Source organism: Bos taurus, chromosome 9 (genome assembly GCF_002263795.3).
Source record: "Bos taurus isolate L1 Dominette 01449 registration number 42190680 breed Hereford chromosome 9, ARS-UCD2.0, whole genome shotgun sequence".
In the NCBI taxonomy this organism is placed as follows: domain Eukaryota; kingdom Metazoa; phylum Chordata; class Mammalia; order Artiodactyla; family Bovidae; genus Bos; species Bos taurus.
In genome coordinates this window covers 86,689,090-86,710,179 of record NC_037336.1, presented here as the reverse complement: position 1 = coordinate 86,710,179, position 21,090 = coordinate 86,689,090, and the positions used below count along the sequence as shown (strand labels likewise).

Here is a 21,090-nt window from a genome sequence, read left to right as displayed (position 1 = left end):
GCTGAGTTGTGTCCGACTCTTTGCAACCCCGTGGACTGTAGCCCCCCTAGTTCCTCTGTCCATGGAATTTTCTGGGCAAGAATATGGAAATGCATTGCCACTTCCTACTCCAGGGGACTTTCATGACTCACAGATCAAACTTGCATCTCCTATATTAGCAGGCAGAGCATCTCCTATATTAGCAGGCAGATTGTTTCCCTCTAGCACCACCTCTGGCCTAGGACTGCCCAATAAAGTCCCTGTTAAAATGGGGTGTTCTGTACCTGCACTGTGCATTGTGGTGGCCGCTTGCTACACGGGGTGACCTAACGCTGGAAGTGTGGCTGGTGTGGCAGCTGAACTTCCAATTTAATTTCTTTTGAAGTCACTTGAAGGGTAAATAGCCACATGTGGTGAGTAGTATGGTACATAACGGCTGGTATAGCTCCAGTTTCTCATCTTACCCACTGTGTGACATCCTTGTGAGTCATCTGACATTTCTGAGCCCTGTTTATTACAATTAAGTGGCTGTGCTGAGTAATAATAGTCTCAAGTAGCTTTTCATTTCTGACATTCTAGGATTCAGGTGATTATTTTATGCATGCATGAAAGAAATAAAGGCTTTTTCTTATAAAGGAAGTTCTCTTCTTCTGCAGAAGTTCAGAGAGAGTAAGTAACTTGCTCAAGGTCACAGAGAAGTAAGTGTCAGGCTCTGGATTCAGTGCTCTTTCCATTTCCTCCAGAACCGGGTATATTTGGGCTGCAAATTCTGTGCTATCTTTGGGCTTAGGGGGGACTACCCTGGGACCAGAGCCTGCCCGTGCTCCACCGAGCTCTCCCTAGGCGTGATAAGGCCCAGACAGGCGTAATCCAGGCAGGAGATGCTGTAGCTCACTCCTTCCCCAGAGGCCAGCATGCCCCTCCTAGGGCTCCTAGCCTGTTGGGAGCCCGCAGAAGGTCACGGGTGCATCGCATGGTGGCTCTGCCTGACCAGAAGCACAGAGACTGGTATCCAGGCACAATCTCTACACCTTCAGGGGTGTGTACGTGGGTGTGTGCACCTGTGTGTACGTGCAGGACACAGGGAGATGTGAGCTGAGCCCTGGAGTCGCTGTACGCTTGGCCTTAAGAAAACGGTCCAGCAGGTTTTAAAAAGATGCCTTTTAAAAAAATGTGACCATTGAAAGCCTGTGACCAGCTGCATCATGGTGTTCAGGAAGAGCATTAATTCTCACTGCCAACTCCTGTCAGCATTTTTCTTGCCTGGCAAACTCACAAATACCCACACATGTGCTCACAAGTACAAGTGGTGAACGCTCTGTAGGAAAATTTAGAAAGGAGCCATCTGAGGGCCGTCAGCTTGGGGAAAAACAACCTGGTAATTTCCCATCCTCTTACTGGCCTTGACAAGGGTTTCATCTGAATGTGCCCTTGCCTTGGATTGTACAGGATTTTTTGTTAAACTTATTGTTGTTTACCTTTTTAAACTCTTAAAAACCTTAACAGGCTCTGGCATATGGTGGAGAAATGAATCTTCAGTGATGATAGAGCTCAGATCAGCAATGGAGGTTTTCATCGAGGGCTACTGATGGGGGCGAACTCCTGGGCAGGGTGTTCAACCTGGTTTTCAGCCTCTGAGTGGACTCTGACCACGCTGACCTTGGGTTCCTAAGTCTGCACCCATTTCTCCTATTATGAGATAAGGGAGCACCCTCTCTCAGAAGTCACCCCCCCGGACCTGAGCTGGGGAGAGATTTCTTGGTGAAATGGGTATAAACTCCAGCTTCAGAGTGTTTGCAGTTTAACCCCAAATAAGAAACATGATTCAATCAGTGTCGGGCCTTTACATCTCACACCGCAAAGGAATCAGTGCTTAACTTTTCCTTTCGTCCCACCCCAAAACCACCGCCTCGTTCTTCACAGGACTATCTCGTGAGCTGCTAATTTCTGCAGAGATTTTTTTGGGCAATAGTTAATGATACAGAAGTGTTCAGTTGGATTGTCAGTTACTGTAGATGGCTACACGCTAATGGGCGGGTGCCCCTGGCACATTTGTTATGTAGGCAGAATTTGCTTTGGGCACCAACCCACTTCCCTCACCACCTCCCTTTATTCAAAACTTACCCCTCCTCTAGCCTTTTCCCAGGGCCCACTGCTCAGCTTGATGCCTGATGAACTGGTTCTCGCTGACTGTTAATAAGCGCTAGGGTCCCTCCCTCAGCTTGAGCATTTTACCAGCTGGTAATTTTTTTGCTGAAGGAGCTGCTGTCTGGATCCCACGGGTGGAGACTAGAGAGGGCCAGGAATAAAGGGGAAAAAAATGGAGACGGGGTAGGGGACGAGTTTGCAGCCCAGCAGATCAGGCTGTGAAGTCAACTGCAAGATCAGTGAGCCGGGCATACGGCTTTGCTTTAGTTTCCTCAAGGGCAAAATGTGGCCACCATCACGTCCTCAAAAGCTCCTTGCAGTGGTTCAATCAGGTGCGTGTGCAAAGTGGCCAGGTACGCAGACTCTGTTAGAAATGAGCTCTGAGAGGCTGGGGGCAGGTTTGTTCATTCGCTGCTCCCCAGGCCGCCAAGCACAGCGCCCCATTTATGGAGATGCTTGCTCACACCTGGATGCTGAGTGAGTGGAGGAGACGCACAGGGAAGGGTGCCTCTGGCTTACATTCCTCCCTCTGAATGCACGGCCTGGGCTCCCAGGGTGACTGCTGAGCTTTATGACCAGAGCTCTGTCAGCTCCCACATGGTGAGCAGGTCTCTTCTGCTTGTAGCATCAATCCTGCCATTGCCCAGGGTGTTCTGTGGCCAGAACTAGGGCAGCCATGGTGGGGTTTTGAGGTTGGTTTAGAGGAAAAAAAGAAACATGGTAAGGACTGAACAATAGATAATCTTCACATTTCAAGAGACCAGAAGGCTCTTGAAGGTGGGATCGGGTCCATGCAAGAATGGGAATGAATGAATGAATGAATTAATTAATCCTGAATGAAAATCCTCCATTCCAGAGAGGACAAGTCCCTGAACTCCCCGAGCCCAGAATTCCAACTGGAAGAGAGGGCACTTCTAAGGGAGACAGGGAAGGTCCTGGCTGAACTGATGGACAGACATGCACCGCCTCCATTTTTGCCTTGGCCTCGCTGGCCTAGGTGGTACTTAACCTGTTCTTTGGAGATTCTTGGTTGGAGTCTTGTGTCCGAGAAGCTGGGGAGCCAGTTTTTGCTGCATGAAGCTGTTGTGGCACCATTCCTTAGCTCTTCTCTTCCTGAACTCCTGAACCTCCAACCCCCTCCCCTCCACCTGCCTCCAGCCAGAGCCACTGCAGGCTGAGGTCCTTCCAGAATCACTGGAACTGGTCACACCTCTCATCTTTGTCCCCTCACAGGCACTGGGTTCTGTTTACCCCCATCCCTTCCCCAAATCACACACCCATCAAAAGCATCAGGGATGGAAAGCTGGTGTTAGAACAGTTGAACAGATATACAGATGTAGTCACAGAAAAGAGAGCAACCAAGGAAAAAACTGTAGGGACTTCTCTGACAGTCGGGTGGTTAAGGCTCCACGCTCCCAAATGCACAGGTTCTATCCTTGGGTGGGGAACTAAGTTCCCACATCCCACACGGCATCCCATAGAAACAAATTTTAAAGAATTGTCGCAATGATTTGTTTTTCTGAGAACTGACTGAGGGTAGACATTGCTGCAGGGCTTCCCAGTGGCTCAGCGGTAAAGAACCTGCCTGCAGTGAAGAAGATGCAGGAGACATGGGTTCGATCCCTGGGTTGGGAAGATCCCCTGGAGGAGGGCATGGCAACTCCCTCCAGTATTCTTGCCTGGAGAATACTGGACAGGCTACAGTCCGTGGGGTTGCAAAGAGTCAGACATGACTGAAGCGACCGAGCACACGTGCACAGACTGCTGTAGCCAAGAGATACCTGTCCTGGGGGGCAAGGTAGGAAGGTGGGTATCATAAAATGTTCACATCACTGCTGCAACTGCATAGAACATAGGCTTTATTTTCTGTGACACGTGAAACCTCTTCACTACCTTTTAGGAACCAGGAAGGAGCAAGCTTCACACTTGCTCACGTGTGGTGGCTCAGCCTCTTCTGTCTTCTGGATGACTCCAGCTTCGTGTTTCCTCTCCCTTCTCCCACTCCTCTCCCAAATGGCATCTGGAAGCTTCTGAGACCTGGTGCTGCCTGGGAGAGGGGTCTGGGACACTCACTGGACTCTGCTGCAGAGCAACTGGGTTGGCCGGGCTTCCGGAATGGTCAACAGAGGGACATTGGTCCTCTTTGGCCTTTGGGGGAGCCATGCTGGCTTTAGGACTATCCCCTTGTGCAGTGCTGTGCTAATTCACTTCAGTCATGTCCGACTCTTTGCGACCCCATGGACTGTAGCCCACCAGGTTCTTCTGTCCATGGGAATCTCCAGGCAAGAATATTGGAGTGGGTTGCCATGCCCTCCTCCAGGGGAATCTTCCCGACCTGGGGATCAAACCAGTGACCCTTATGTCTTCTGCATTGGCAGGTGGGTTCTTTACTGCTAGCACCACTTGGGACACCCCCTGTTCGTCCACTCCCAGGCCACACACAATCCTCCAGGGGAAGCAGGGAATCCAGGGGTGTTGCCTCGGGCTCACCTAGATGCCACTTTTCTTCACGACGGCGCTGCAGTCCTGGGGGATGCTGCATCTGCTGAAACCAGGATTTCTCTGAGAGGCTTGCGACTTGCCCAGGCTGTGCTGAGAGACAAGCCTTCAGCCTCTTGTTCACACCTGTCCCAGTGTTTCCAGCCTCTTCAGCCCCTCATGGCTCAGTGGGTGGGGCATGCCTGGGAGGTGCAGGATAAGGACCCTGTAAATGGCCTCCACATTCTTCCTCCATCTCCTTTCTTTTTTCAGTTTCTGCTGGGGCGGAAGGGACTAGCTTTCCACTTCCTCTTCCTTTTTCCAACGGACGGCCCCATTGATATTTTTCTGCTTACTGTTTGCAGAAGCCTCACAGTCTAGCCTCAGTGGCCAAAGGCTTTTGCCCTAAACTGGAAGACCCTATGGACCTAGGGGTCAAGGCCTGGTTTCTGATACATCCCTGGGGTGTAGAGTCCTCTTGAATCTCCACAAAGCCCAGCTTCCAACACTATTGATGAGCGTTTCCAGACTCCCTTTTTCTCTTGACAAACCCGGACCCCTCCTAACCGTCTTTGAGAAAACAGCAGAAGGAGCCACGCACCAGAGAAAGCACAGATGTCAGGATTTGATATGTTGGCCTTGCTTGGATGTGGAGAGGGTGCGAGAGTTGTGGGGACCTTGGCTCTCTGAGCACTCAGCCGGGCCCCCTCCCACCTCCCCACCTCCTCTTCACTCACTCTACACGTTCCAGCCACGCTGTCCTCTTTTCGGTCCCTGGACATGCAAACCTACATCAGAGTCCTTCCAGCCAGCCCTTCCCTGCACCTGGACTGCTTCTCCTCCAGCTGCTCACAAGACCTGCTTCTCAGTCATTCATTCCTTCGACATGTTCTTTTTGAACCCTTATCAATGATCAGACACCATTGTGCTAGGTGCTGGGATTTTGATGGGCAGCAACAGGAACCTATGATTTAGAAATGCATGCATGCATCACCACCAGCTGGGGCCAGATCACCATCAGGTTCTGCTCTGACAGTCACTACGGCAGCTTCTTAACTGCTGCTGCTGCTGCTGCTGCTGCTAAGTCGCTTCAGTCGTGTCTGACTCTGTGCGACCCTAGATGGCAGCCCACCAGGCTTCCCCGTCCCTGGGATTCTCCAGGCAAGAACACTGGAGTGGGGTGCCATTTCCTTCTTAACTGCTGTCCACCCTCCATTCTTGCTCCTCCCAATTTACTGTCCTCTGTGGTGCCAGGTGGAGCTCTGAAACATACATCAGATCAGCTCACATCACATAAACATGCCTGCTCAGTTGCTCATTCACTAAATCGTGTCCAACTCTTTGTGACCCCATAAACTATAGCCCACCAGGCTCTCTGTCCATGGAATTTCTCCAGGCAAGAAGACCGGAGTGGGTTGCCATTTCCTTCTCCTGGTGATCTTCCCAACCCAGGGATCAAACCCTTGTCTCCTGCATTGGCAGGCGGCATCTTTACCTCCAAGCCACCACACACCCCCTGTCTTAAAATCCTACAGCTTCTTATTCCTCTTAGGAGCAAGACAGACCTTCAGTAACAAGTCCCTGACTGATTTTGAGCAACCTCTTACACCACTCTTTCCTTCCTGCCTGCGTGGATGATTTCAGTGGAATTTGTGGGGCATGTTGACCTTGTTACTTGGACTTGGGAAGCCCACCATTACATTGACAACCCTCTCTTGATCCTTATAAGCTTCAGTTAATAAGAGGAACTTGCTTTTCATCCTTGGAATGAATGTACTCCGCAAGGAGCCTGAGACCCCCTACATGTTATCACAAGCTAATTGGTTCCGATTAAGGGATATATTTTGTGTAAAGAATGACCTATTTTCAAAATGCAGATTCGCCTGATTCCCTTTGATGATGAGACTAGCTTCCAGGCTATTCCCAGGAAAAACCACTCTTGAGAAACCCCGCCTGTTTCTCTACAGATCCCTTTGTTTTCTCATTGTAGCCATGGGAATAAAGAAATCTTCTCTTGCCGGGGAATCCAGCTGGCCGTGGACTGGTTCAGGGACAGAGGACACACCTACATCAAAGTGTTTGTCCCCTCCTGGAGGAAAGAGCCACCGAGGTCTGACGCCCCGATTACAGGTATGCTCGAGCGGCTGCGCTCTCAAGACGCACTGCCCACCTTTCCTCCGCAGCACTCCCCACAGCTGCCACCGGCTGTCTGCTTACCGTTTGTTTGATGGTGTCTGTCTTCTCGCTGAACTCTAAGCTCCATGAAAGCACGACCAGAGCCCTAGCACCTAGTGTAACATCTGGCATGTCGTAGGTGCCTAATAGTTGAACAGGTGATTGGGCGTATTTACTCTTTTAGTGTGAAAGATTAAGTTTCGAAAATAACTATTTTATAACTTTTAACACTCTTCAGAAAAAGTTGGTCTGCTTCCCACCCCTAATAGAGTATAGGAAATGAAAGAGACATCCATTTGGTCCACTGACTATCTAGTCCAATCTCTTCATTAACAAAAAAAAAAGAGGAAATCGGCATCCAGGGAATTCTTTATTTTTAATTCTTACATCAGCTAGGAATATTTTAAGCTACGAAGAACAGAATAAGTCATTTAAATAAACAAGTTTTTTTTTTTTTGGTCTGGCTTTCTTATAAGAAGAGGTCCCAACCCGAGATATTATTGGTGTTGTTTCAGCCATGTTAGCGATGGTATGACTGACCTCAAGTGGTCCTGGGAGGTTTCACTGAGTTTTTCTTCCAGTCTTTTAACTGAAGGTTTTGGTTTTGTTTTCAGTTCTGTCAGTGTTTACCAATTGCTTCTTATTCTCTTTCTGATTCTATTTTAAATAAAATGCTATTCTTGTTTTATAGTATCTTCTTGAATATTCCTATACTAATATAGGCTTTGAAAAAGTTCTCTGAAGGTCCATGAATCATATTTCTTTTCTCTGATTCTCTTTGTTCACTTGTCTTTTTCTCTCTGTGCTGTTAAATCTTCTTCCCAAAAGTTTGGTGATCCTTTGCTTGTTAGTGTTTACTTGTGAATAAAGAACTAGACTGGTTAAATATACACTTGTGCAATTTCCGTAGACTTTCTCTCCTGGTATTTGGATCTTTCCCCCAAAGTCAAGGCTGACCTTTGACTATGTTGACCAGCAGAGTTTGCTTCATCGCACCCTGCATGCAACAGGCAAGAGGCAGCTGTTGGAACTGGAAGTAGCATTGCCACAAGGGTGATATTTTACTGTAGGAGGTCAAAGGCCTCCTCCTTTGTAGTTACATTTTCACTTCCCTTATAGATACGGGGACAGGAAAGGGTGGATGGGGCTGCCCCATAGTAACCCTTCAGTTAATCATCTGACTTCTTCCCACTCTCCACTCCTGCTGGAAAGCGGGGCTTTGCAGAGAACAGGCTCCACCTGTGCTTCAGCCTCTTTATGCATTCGGGGGTTATGGCTCCCTCTGTATTATAGGATCAGTATAATCCTACCTGCTTTCTGTCTTCCTAAAATTTATCAAAATGTGGTTTTGCTGGTGTTTTTTTTTAATGTGATTTTTAATGTGATTATGAATCTCTTCCCCCTTCTGTACTTTTTCACTGCTTTTTCAATGAGATTATGAGAAGCCGGGGAATGAACACTTGTGTTCATCATGGACCACTCATCCCAGATTACTCTTTATGGTCTGAATGTGGAGGATGGTGGCTTTCAACAGTTGTGCAGTATTGTGCAATATATATTATGCAACACGGAATGGGTAAAGAGTAGGGAATTCACTCTGGGGTAGGGAAGAATTTTTAAACAAGCCACAAGAAGTGTCTGGAGATGGGAAAGAGTCATAAATTTGCCTACATTAAAATAGAAAATTCTGTTCATTAGTAGATACCACAAAAACAAGAGAATGAAAAAACAAGCCTCAGACTGGGAGAGGCCACACATCACTTATCCCTGATGAAGGATTACGGTCCAGAATCTACAGGGAACTTCTCCAGGCTAGTAAGACTGAAAGGAGAGATAGAAATATGTGCTGAGGCATGAATAAGCGTCTGATGGGAAACACAAATGGCTAGTAAACATATGAAGAGATGTTCAGTTGTATTAGTAACCAGAGAAATGCAAAATAAAACCACAAGAGGCTACTTTATACCCTATCTATCTATCCCCAATCTATATATAGATCGGGAAAAATGTAAAAACCTGCAAATGTCAAGTGCCGGCAAGTTCATCTCAGATGTTGTGTTGAGTAGTAACTTGATATAACTACTTTGGAAAATGATTCAGCATTGTTCTTGTAAGGCAGCTTTCCCTACAACTCAGCAATATCATTTCTTAAGACAGACCCTGGAGAAATCCTTGTCTCCTGTACAGGGAGACTTCTGTGCAAAACTGACAACCTTGACATGGCCAGACCTCCCCCACACAATGTTCAATGAAGAAACAAATTACATAGGATATATGCATGAGGACTCCATTTGTGTAAAGTCTGGAGGTTCATAATCATGTTGGAAATAATCCTTTTGCAGGGTACATATGTATGCATCCTAAAAAGTAAGAGCAAGGGAATTATAAATACAAAGTTCTAAAAACTGGGTTATCTTAAAGGGAGTGAAGGGAGAGGTAAACTTCGAGCCACAATGGGGACTTCAAAGCACGAACTGTGCTCTGTTCTCAAAGGGAGTGCTGCACACATGGCATTTAACAAATTAATTATAAATTTAAATTGAAGTATAATTGACTTACAGTATTATATTAGTGGGGTTCCTAGGTAGTGCTAATGGTAAAGAATCCACAGACACTGCAGAAGACATGGGTTCAGTCCCAGAGTCAGGAAGATCCCCTGGAGGAGGGCATGGCAACCCACTCCAGTATTTTTGCCTAGAAAATCCCAAGGACAGAGGAGCCTGGCGGGCTACAGTCCATAGGGCCGCAGAGTCAAATATGACTGAGCACAATTACATTAGTTTCAGGTATACGGCATAGTGATTTATATCTTTATACATTACAAAATGATCACCATGCACACATGTGATTTTTTTAAAAGTTATTTTTGTGCTATTATATGCATTATGCACTTTTTAAAAGTCTGGGAACCATGTCATATAGCAAAGGACTTAGACTTGAGGGGAGAAACAATTTGTGAAGAACATGCTCATATTTTCCCACATTGGGAGTAACTGTTTCATGTGGAAGGAATTTCTTTTGCCTCCAACTTCGAAGCTAAGATCACAGAGTAGACCTTCCAGGTATGCAGATTTTAGCTTCTGTTAAGAGACCTTGTAATGCCTGCACCACCTGAGACATAATCCATCCTCCCAGGTTTCGTGGGGGCTCGCCAGCCCCACATGGACTGGTTCAGCCTCCCCATAGACACTGTGAGGCAGGTGCAGGAGTCATTTTCCTTATTTTATAAATGTAAAACTTGATGTTTAGAGAGGGGCAAAGCACCCCAGTGTCAAGTGTTAGTCACTCAGTCGTGTCTGACTCTTTGCAATCATGGACTGTAGCCCGCCAGGCTCCTCTGTCCCTGGGATTTCCCAGGCAAGAATACTGGAGTGGATTGCCACTTTCTTCTGCAGGGCGTCTTCCCACCCCAGGGATCGAACTTGAGTCTCCTGCTTGACTTAGATGGAGGTGGGGGGAGGGGGAAGAAGCGGGGAGGAGGGGGCCATCGGAGAGGAGCCTGGAGTTGCTGGACCTGCCCCAGGTCTGAGGCTGGTTCTGGGGGTGGGGAGTCCCCCTACCCGGAGAAGATGCTCCATGCGGTGCCCCCTGCTGTCTGCAGAGCAGCACGTGCTGGAGGAGCTGGAGAGGCAGGCGGTGCTGGTGTACACACCGTCCCGCAAAGTGAGCGGCAAGCGCGTGGTGTGCTATGACGACCGTTACATCGTGAAGGTGGCCTACGACCTGGACGGCGTCATCGTCTCCAATGACAACTACCGCGACCTGCAGAGCGAGAACCCCGAGTGGAAGTGGTTCATCGAGCAGAGGCTGCTCATGTTCTCCTTCGTCAACGATCGGTACGTGGTGCCCATGGGGTCCCAGGGTGCGTGGGACGGGGGCGGTGACCGGCAGAAACCGCTCCAACTAGCTCGGGCCCGCGGGGCTCAGTCACGGGCTCTAAGACACCTCCCCTGCCCTCCACCATCTCTGTCGGCCTCTCGGTTCTCCTCTCTTTCGCGACCAGTTTTCCCCTTGGGGCTGTTTTGTCTTTACTGCCTGTGACCTTTCTGTTCCCATGCCCACATCCGGCTGACCCAGCACCCAGTTGCCTGACAGGTGTCCAGGCACGGGCAACATCCTCTTTTCTTTGGGGCTGTTTAAGATCTTGGAACTGACTGTCTTAATAGGGCTTGGTGGACATTTTCCAGGGAATCTGATTGATTTCATCTGCCCGCCCTGGGTCAGGTCCACCTCGAACCAACCAGAGACAGGGTGGTGGGTGGGATGGGGAGGGTGTGGTCAGGGTCACAAGGTACAGACCAGATAGCAGGTGCAGGACAAGGGCCTCCTGGCAGAGCTAAGGTGGGAGAAGTGATGGCTGGTCCACGGCCCGCCTGTTGAGGGGCAAGGGGAGGAGCCTGGCTGGGTGGGCGTGGTCACAGGGTGGGACAAGGTTGGGGAGGGCACGGCCGCGGAGACCTGGCTCCCATCTCAATTTCTGTTCCAGGGATAACAGCTCTGTCCTCATTGCTGGCTCTCTCCTTGACTGTTAAGAATGTGGTCGAGGACAAGCTGCTCAGCTCTGTGAGGGCAGGGCATGTATGTGTTTTATCTGCAATGGGCCCCAGCCAGCCTGGCACATGTGGGCACCCAATGGCTAGGAATAGTTGTAGATAGTGAGTGACTGTCACTGGCTGCAGCCCTAAGGAAGGGAAGACGGGAACAGAGAGGCCACATGGCTGCTGCACGCGGCAGACCAAATCTTGACCCCAGAGCCTGGGGGGCTGCGTGTGTGGTGGAAAGAGCTGGAAGCAGCAGATGAGGTTTCAAGCTGAGGCTCTGCCATTTACCAGCTGCGTGAGGTGTGCGAACTCTCAGCCTCACTGGGCTGAGTGTTCTTCACCTTGAACTTACCACACTTTGGTTTAGTCAAGGAGCTTCCCAGGTGGTGCTAGTGGTAAATAACCCACCTGCCAATGCAGGAAGCATAAGAGACGCGGGTTCTATCCCTGGGTCAGTAAGATCCCCTGGAGGAGGAAGTGGCTACCCACTCCAGTATTCTTGCCTGGAGAATCCCATGGACAGAGGAGGCTGGCAGGCTGCAGTCCACATGGTCGCAAAGAGCCGGACATGACTGAAGTGACTCAGCACGCACGCACAGATTAGTCACTCTTACCTCTTAGGTGATCTGGAGGATCAGAGAGGACTGTGCCCTGTAGAGGCTGTGGTTACTCTTAGGTCAGGCCGGGACATGTGCCTCCAGGGGCGTGCTGGTGACCCCACTACCCCCAGGCTCACAGTCAAGGAGGCAGAGTTTAGCTCCTAAGCCCCAGGGCAGATGGTCACAGCAGCTACCCTGCAGTAACCCCCATGGTCATGTCCACATTCACAAGGCTGGCAGCTCCCTCTCTCTGGCTCCGCCCTGGAGGAAATCTGGCATGGCTGGTCATCATGGGATCCAGAAAATCCTCACTGAGGTCTGATGGATCATGGCCGCCTCTGGCCTGGCGACAGCTCGGGGTCCAGGCCAAGTCCTCTTGACGCACTGGCCTCCGCTCAGGGCCTGCCCGGAGGTCCCCAGCTGCCAGAGTGCAGAGCCTGCCGCCTGCCCGAGAGCAAGGACGCCCTCCCCACGCCCAGGGCATGTTCACAGGGCTGTCTTGGCCCAGCTCCCGGCTGTGAGGCCCGGGAAAGAGCAGGAGGTGAAGCCTCGGGGAACTTTTAATAACTGCACTGGGTGGCTCCCTGGATTCTTGGTCAGGGCCCAACTCTGAGAAGCCAGCTGTGTAGCTGGGATCTCAGCCACAGAGGTTGTCCTCGGCCGGGGATTGCCCAGCTCAGGGTCAGCCTGGTGGACGTGGTCTGCAGGGTGGGACCCCAGCATGACCCTCCACTCTTAGGGGGAAGCCAGTCTGTAAAAACAGGCCCCTGATTAGAATCCACACCCTCTCTAGTGGAACCTTTGTATGACCTCTGAGTGTCTCCTGGGAATGAAAGTATTCACATAGAAAAAAAAAGAATTGTGCTAAATGAGGGAGTTTTCCTTCTGAGAAATGTTTTCCCCCTTGAGCTCTGGGCTCTGTGGCTGTGTTCCCTTCTTCCTTAATGATCGGGAAGGGAAGGGGCTGGCAGAGGGCAGGGTGGTGTCAGAGAGTGACATAGTAACATTCCCCCCCGCAGACCCCAGGTTTTCGGGGGGTGGGGTGGAGCCCAGGCTGCACCTGTGCGCAGGCCGCACCTGTATCCTCTGCCTTTCTGACCTGCTGACTGGCCTTTCAGACTCTGTAAATTTTTTATCCCGCACCTGAGAGGCCCAGACCTGTGGGGTGACACGGGAGAAACGGAGTTCACAGAACAAGAGGCCATTTGTGGCCCCACAGAGGTCTCTAGCCACCCGTTGAGGACACTGGAAGACAGCATGGAACCGCTTTCAGGCTAAGTCCCGGGGAGGCCTGGTGCGCTTCTGCTTCATCCTTAGTGGCTAAAATCCACCTGCGAAACTGTTACAATGCAGATTCCTGCACAGCCTGAGGTTCTATTTAAGCAGCTCTCTTGTGAGGCCCAGAGCCCGCCTTTTTCAAGGAGCTGCTGAGTGAGTCTGACGCTGCTGACTCAGCAGGAGAAACACCTGGATGAGGCCCGGGGCCGCTGTCCTGGGAGCTGTCCACGCTGAGCTCTGTGCCGGTCAGTGTGGACAAAGGCTGCACGTCTCTAACACGCTGCAACTCCTGGGTGGGAGAAAGAGCCCCGAACCGAGAGGCCAGGCCAAAGCCAGGCCTGGTGCTGCTCTCCTCCCCCTCCACCAGGTGCCAGCGGTGAGTTTCTCTGTGGCTTGCAGTCACCCACCCCCATGCTTGTGTTCTAGGTTCATGCCTCCTGATGACCCCCTGGGCCGTCGGGGACCCACCTTGAGCAACTTCCTGAGCAGGAAGCCAAAGCCCCCAGAGCCGTCCTGGCAGCACTGCCCCTACGGTGGGTAGCGCCCCACATCTGTGGGCCCTGTTCAGGTTAGAAGTGCTGGCTGGCTGGTCAACAGCATGGGTTCTAGCCTGGGTTCCGATATTTCATGTTTCTAGAAAGATGTAAGGTAATATAGGCCGCGTTCTATGTGTATTAATAAGCAGATGAATAATACGAAGGCTCTCTTTGCATGTATACATCGCATGATTCATCCGTAATTCGTCTTGGCAAATGTGTCTAACAGATGAGAAGGTTGTTATTGTATCTGATATGTATTGTGTTGCTAAAAATTAGGCAAATGCCTAATAGAGAACCAGAGTTTCATCCTGATGAGATGTTTGATGGTTAGCAGCACGGGCCGTTAGCCTGGGTTCTGCCCTTAGTCAGCTGTGTGACCCTGGGGAGGTAACTGAACCCCTCTGGATGGCAGTTAGAAAGCTGTAATCATTGTCATTGTAATGATGAACTGCCATCCCAGACGCCTGTTGCATAAGGCTTGTGAGGGCTGGATGCAGGGGTCACCCACAGAGCAAAGCCACGTCCAGGAACCAGGATTGCTGTCTGTGTGCACCCCCAAGCTCTCCTTTCTCAGTCCCTTCCTCTGGCACCTTGTGCCCCCATCCTGCCCCACAGTCTCCCCTACCCTCCTACTTTGGTTGGTAGGAGACTTTGGATGGTGTTATCCACTAAGAATCGAGGATTCTATCCCAGAGCCCTCCAGGGACACCAGCCTTCTAGCCAGTTCTTTCACTAGCTTGCTTTAGCAAGTTATTTAATGTACCCAGGTCTGGTTTCTTTGTGCCTATAAAAGTTTAGGACGTCTTAAGTGATACTGAAAGTCATTTCTAGTTAGAATTAAGGTGCTCACAGACACATTCTGGTGGCCTGTCTTCCCTTCCACTCTCAGAAGGGCCCTGATTTGGATGATAAATTATTTGATCACCTCTGTTAAAACAGTCTATAAGGAAGAGGGCAAGGGATGTGGACTGGGGCGGCGGGGGGGTGGACACGGAGGGTGGGGGGAGGGGGACATGCAGGGTGGGGGTAGGGAGGAAATCAAGTCAGCAGTGGAGGCCCATCCATATGCACCTACTCTTCACCTCCGAGGTTGGCAGGATCCACAGGATCCCTGGGGAAGTAGAGGCTGAAGGTCACTGGACCCAGAGATTCGGTCTCGGTTCCTGGTTATGGAGTCCGCAGACAAGACCTTGCCTTGAGCTGGTAACGCTGGGGTACTGTGTGCAGCGCCCAGTACCACGAGGAGCAGGGTGCTGCGCCCGCATCCATCCTGTCGGCGCCCCAGGGCACTTCTCGCCCGCCACCTCCTCTGGCCCCAAACCTTGTAAGGCTGCAGAAGGCCTGGGGGCCTTCCCCCCAGGAATCGCCAACACGAAAGGCGGCACGGGGCGGCCGCTGCCGGGACCCCACGGGCGTCCTCACCCGAGGTCTCACCATGGTCCTCCCCCACCCCCACTCTGTCCCTTCCAGGCAAGAAATGCACCTATGGCATCAAGTGCAAGTTCTACCACCCGGAGAGGCCGCACCAGGCGCAGCTGGCGGTGGCCGACGAGCTCCGCGCGCAGACTCGGGCCTGGCGGGGCGCGGGCGGCGAGGAGGAGCGGCGGGGGAGCGCGCGCGCGGCCAGCCTGGCGGAGCAGGGCGGCTCCCGGGACGCCCCCGCCGCCCGGCCCGGCCCCCGGGAGCTCGGCACGCGCAGCCTGCCCACCGCGCGGCGGTCGGCGGGCTTGGCGACTCTCGAAAGCAGCTTCTCGCGGCTCTTCCTGAGTGACGACCCGGGGCTCCTCCGGGCGCCCCATCGGGGCCCTGGCTGCGGCCTCGCACCCGGGCAGCCCGGTCCCGATTGGGTGGCGCCCGGGTCCTTGTCGTCCCTGCCAGCCCGACCCGGCCTCCTGAGCCCGCCTGGCCTGCGGGGTGAGTATGGCCCCCGCGCCCCACAGAGCGACCGGCGCTCTCCGCGCCAGCAGCCCAGCGACCCGTGGGTCCTTCCTCCAGGCGCTGGCCAGCTCCCGGGCCGCTCGGCCTGGGCCGAGTCGGACTGGGACGACGGTGCCTTCGGGGGGCCCTTGAGGCCCGCGCCCCAGGCTGTAGCTGGTGAGGTGGACGCGCGCTCCCGGGCGCGCACCGCGCTCTGCAGTATCTTTCCGCCCCACGAGGTGGACAGCATCATGGCCCTGTTCCCCGAGCTCTCCGACGTGGCCAGGCTCATGCTCCTCATCCAGAGATTCCAAAGGTCCAGTGCGCCCGTGGGGAAGCGCTGAGGAGCTAGTGGAAGCCACCGCGTGTGATGACACAGTCTTGTCTTGTACCCCAACTGGGCTGGTGGTGGAGATCAGCCTGCTGGGCCTGCCCACCCTGTGGAGCCAGACCCTTTTGCTTTAAAGATGGTCAGTTCCCTGGAGGAAGCCAGCTTCATCACCTTTTGTGGTGCCCATGGTGGCGCTTGATGACCTTCACTGACGACACAGGGGCTGCTGCTGCAAGTCCATGTCCTGCAGAATAAGGTTGACCTTAAGTGGCAGGAGTGATTTCTCCTGCCTGAAGACTAGGAGGCCCACTGCAGCCCCAGGGTTTTGTCCAGAGCACTCCTTGGCTGTTTTTGTCTAGCTACAACTGGGAGCCCTAAGTTGGTCACAAGATCAATTTAGTGAGTGACACCTGAAATAGAGGGAAATAGGAAATTGCAGAGCATACTCCACTTAAACAGGCTAAGTAGGAAATTCTGTTAGCTACCAGTGTGCTTGGCAGCTATATATATTCTTGGCTTCCATGGACAGAGGAGTCTGGCTGGCCCATAGGGTCGCATAGAGTGGGACATGAAGCAACTTAGCACACACACACAGCCATGTGAACTTAATGTGGGTAATGGGCAAAAGGGGGGAAACTGGTAAAAGGCCTTGGATTTCATTGCAGCAGATCAAGTTTGAAATCTGTCATCAGTTGGCCAGTGGAGATGTTGGCATCTGGAGGTTTTCATATGAGATGTTTTTAACCTCTGAGGGGAACCCAGAGTTCTAGCTTCCATGTATGGGCCCTGCTTGTCACTGTGATATTGTGTGGCTGTGCTGGTTTGTGGAGGTGTGGCAGGTCACCTGGTACTGGGCCCTCACACCCACACACACCCCACTTGACTCAGGGCTAAGTGTCCTTGTTTTTCAGCCAGCCGTCCATCATGGTAGTTTCCACCCCAGGCCCTCTATTGCCCAAGCCTTCTGAGCCACACCTCACAGCTGAGCCCAATCCCAGTGATTTAGGACTTTTGCTCAGAAACCTCCAGGGGGATCTGAGGAGCGCTCAGATGAGCCTCTCAGTCTATGAGGTTTCTCGCCACCTCAGCCATTGCTGTTTCTCCTAGCTAACTACTGCTTTGAGTTTGGGGAGGGGAGGGGAGGGCTTACCTATTTGCAATAGACAGAGATGAGGCAGTGCTGCCAGGATGCAGGCCTTGTGTCCTCTGGGGCCCTGGCAGCTCTGGGTGGCATCCACCCATTCACTCCGGGGTACCAGTCCGATTCACAGATCTTGGCTGCTTTGTTCCTGAGAAGACCGTGAGGCACCTCCCAGTGGAAATCCACCTCCCAGACCTCGGCAAGACTGCAGACTGGCAAGCACTCCCAGGGTGTCCGCTGGAGAATCTGCTTCTGTGCCCTTCAGTGTGGTCAATGCTGCCTTTAGAGATACAGAGATGATGTGTTTCCTGAGAACCCTTTCATCTTTTTAAACCAGATTCTTAGTGTGGTTTCAGTCAGCTCTCTTCCTCGCCTCTTTTTTTCCAACGAGGAAACACACAAAATTGTACCTAGTATTTTGAGACCACGGTCCTGAAGAAGACCCAGTCTTTCTAGACAAATTGGATTTCCCTCACGGTGGTTTTTGTTTTCTTTTTGACAAGACAAGCTTTCTGGTAGAGCTGCTTTTCTCTCTTTGGTCTATGTCCTGACTTGGAATTGTTGTGTTTGCTGATATACAGTGAGGACTGTTTAAACTGCTTCCTTTGAGGACAAGTTTGAGTTTTAGTAAGCTGTAAAGCTATTTTATTTGGTTCAATGTGATTAAGGCAAGCACAAAAACATGTGAAGAAACAGCACATTTCAATGTAATCCCCTTTGGAATTTTTTCCAAAGTCTTGGTATGTCTTTGTGACACAAAACATGAGTGGGATGGGAGTGAATAAAATGTTCCTAGTTGCATAGCTGTTATTGTGTTCCAAGAATAAATCGTTTTTTTCCCCCCCGCACCTGGACTCTCCATTGTTAAACTGCGTATCAGTTTCTCTTGTGGCAGCTTCCCACCTCCCCCATGCCCAGGGCTGGTTTCTCACGTTAGATACTTTGTGTGTGAAGGCTGGGGCTATGGCTGCTTTATTCAGTGTTATTTATCCCTTGCGGGAGGTGGGAGAGGGCTGGAATTCATCTTTTCAAGGAGACGCAGCAAGGCCCAAGGTGAGACGGGCCTTTGCTGGATCCTCAGCAGGCTGTTGTCGAGGACACCTGCAGAGTTCTCCATCACTTAAATCTTTGGCTCCCAGGGCTGGACCGTGTTTAACCACATGGTGTAGCTTTCCCAGAGGCCTCTAGGAGGTGATTTGAGACACAACTGCAAAATTCTGGAGGTTGAGGGGTAGAAGCAAGAGAAGCCACTCATATCAGCATTGTTCTAGATCAAGTGAATCCCTGCTCTCAGGATTTTCCACAGAGCTTGGACGGGGAGCAAGGAGCCAACTGCCAGCGGGCACGGGTATGACTCCCTGTCTCTGGGAAAAAAAGTCTTCTGTTGGGGACAGCAGGATAGGGGAGGGGGTGAATGGAAGGGTCATTAAGGAGTGGGTGATGGAAGAATGAGCTCTGGGAACTGGAGCAATGAAGTGGAATCACAAATCCCACCAGGAGGGAATGTGACCCTGTGCAAAATTAACCTGTGAGGCATACACAAAATCAAAAAGCAGGGCTCCGTGTTTAAAAGTGACCAAGAATTTCAAGACATTGGGACTCCCCTGGTGTTCCGCCTGCCAATGTAGGGGACACAGGTTTGATCCCTGGTACGGGAACTGAGGTTCCCACGTGCTGCAGGGTAACTAAGCCGGTGTGCCACGACTACTAAAGCCAGCATGCTCTAGAACCTGTGCTCTGCAACAAGAGAAGCCACTGCAATGAGAAGCTTGCACACTGCAACTAGAGCTGCTGCTGCTGCTCATAAGTCGCTTCAGTCATGTCCGACTCTGTGCGACCCCATGGACGGCAGCCCACCAGGCTCCCCCGTCCCTGGGATTCTCCAGGCAAGAACACTGGAGTGGGTTGCCATCTCCTTCTCCAATGCATGAAAGTGAAAAGTGAAAGTGAAGTCGCTCAGTCGTGTCCAACTCTTGGCGACCCCATGGACTGCAGCCCACCAGGCTCCTCCGTCCATGGGATTTTCCAGGCAAGAGTGCTGGAGTGGGGGCCATCGCTACTAGAGAGTAGTCCCCAATTGCTGCACCTAGAGAAAGCTGATGAGCAGCAATGAGGACCTGGAACAGCCATAAATAAATAAGTAAATACTACATATATAAGACTTTCAAGATAGTGCCAACTAAGCATTGAAACAAGCCCTCCTAATGCCCACCTCTGATGCAAGGGGCTGAAGAAGAGAAGTCGGGAGGCTTGGGCAAACCACACACTGGATTGGCCACTTGCAAGTACATAGAAGATGTAGGTAGGGGTGGCTCTAAGGCCACTTGCAAGTACATAGAAGATGTAGGTAGGGGTGGCTCTAACAGGGCAGCAAGCACGCTCATTGGTATCAGGCGAGGTGGTTTTTCACAAGCACTGCTCACAAACTTAATAATGGTGGGAGCTAGGATGGGGGCGGCTATGGGGCTGATTGAAATTAGGGGCTTGAACCCTGTCAGGACTCTCTCATCTGTTTTCTTCCATATGTGGAATTATTCTCTCCATTTAAGGACTTCCCTACACAATGAAGGAGGAGGAAACGGCAACCCACTCGAGTGTTCTTGCCTGGAGAATCCCATGGACAGAGAAGCCTGGTGGGCTACAGTCCATAGAGTCACAAAGAATCGGACACGACTGAAGTGACTTAGCATATAGCACACAATGAAATCCATTCTGTTGGCAGGCAGGCACATATCCTTCTGGCTAAAGGACTCAAAAGGCAGCCTCAGAAAACTATTGGGAAGAATTCTGATTGGTCAGGCTTGGATCACGTGTCCACCCCAACTGGTTGCCTAGAAGTTCTGCTATTGGTTCAGCTGGGCCTCAGGTCCACCTGTGGGCAGAGTGAGGGGGCACACTGATTGTCAGTTCATACCTGAGTCCACATGGTTTGTGGGGAGTTGATGGAGCTGGTGAGAGCTTCCATCAAAGAAGTAGGGACAGTGTCCAGGCAGACAAAACAAATACCCAGTGCACAGCAAAGCCAATCTACTGAAACTGGGCGTGCTAAGTCGCTTCAGTCGTGTCCAACTCTTAGCGATCTTATGGACTGGAACCCAGGCTCCTCTGTCCATGGGATTCTCCAGGCAAGAATACTAGAGTGGGTTGCCATTCCTTTCTCCAGGGGATCTTCCCAACCTAGGCATTGAACCCAAGTGTCCTGTAGCTCCTATATTACAGGCAGATTCTTTACCACTGAGCCTCTGGGGAAGCCTAGACTGAAGCTGGGTCGTGGGGAAAGAAAGTACAGTTTTATTGGATGGTGTCAGCAAAGAGAATGGGCAGCTGATGCTCAAAACACCCAAAGTCCCCAATGGTTTTCAGGCAAGGGTTTTAAAAGCCAACATTAGACAAATTTTTGATTGGTTGGTGATGAGGTAACAGTGTGGTGTTTTAAAAATCTCAATTGTCAGACTACCAGTTCAGCTTGTCTAGGATCCACCTGTTTGTGGTCAGCAGTTTTCACCTGGTGGGATCCTGGCTTCTGTAAAAACAACTTAAAAATGTGATCCGAAGGTTGTCTGTATCCCTCAAGGAAAACTAGAAGTCTTGTGATTATTTTACAGCTGATCTATTACTTAGGTTATCATTACCTTTTTTTGAGTTGACTGCTTTTCCAGTGACTCAGTGGTAAAGAATGAGCCTGCAATGCAGAAGACGTGGATTCGACTCTCGGGTTGGGAAGATCCCCTAGAAAAGGAAATGGCAACCCACTCCAATATTCTTGCCTGGAGAATTCCATGGACAGAGGAGCCTGGGGAACTACAGTCCATGGGGTCACAAAAGAGTCAGACACGACTGAGCGACTAAAGAACAATAACAATCATTAACTGCTTTGAGTCTGTTCTTTGGGACTCAGGGAAGCCTCAGAGACTAGGGATTTTTCTACAAGCAAGAAATGGTGAACACACTGGGTCTGCACTGA

At 51.2% G+C, this 21,090-nt stretch overlaps 1 protein-coding gene across 2 annotated transcripts in view; it reads left to right on the top strand.

Moving 5' to 3' along the window:
* ZC3H12D (zinc finger CCCH-type containing 12D) overlaps positions 1 to 17,936 on the top strand; it is a 33,548-nt gene extending 15,612 nt beyond the window's left edge. For both annotated transcript variants that reach the window (XM_002690321.6, XM_005211037.5), the window contains exons 3-6: positions 6,596 to 6,735; positions 10,382 to 10,616; positions 13,625 to 13,731; positions 15,208 to 17,936. In XM_002690321.6, coding sequence (XP_002690367.2) covers positions 6,596 to 6,735; positions 10,382 to 10,616; positions 13,625 to 13,731; positions 15,208 to 15,998 — 1,273 coding nt within the window. In that variant the 3' untranslated portion in view covers positions 15,999 to 17,936. The remainder of the gene's footprint in view (positions 1 to 6,595; positions 6,736 to 10,381; positions 10,617 to 13,624; positions 13,732 to 15,207) is intronic.
* Positions 17,937 to 21,090: the final 3,154 nt, after the last annotated feature.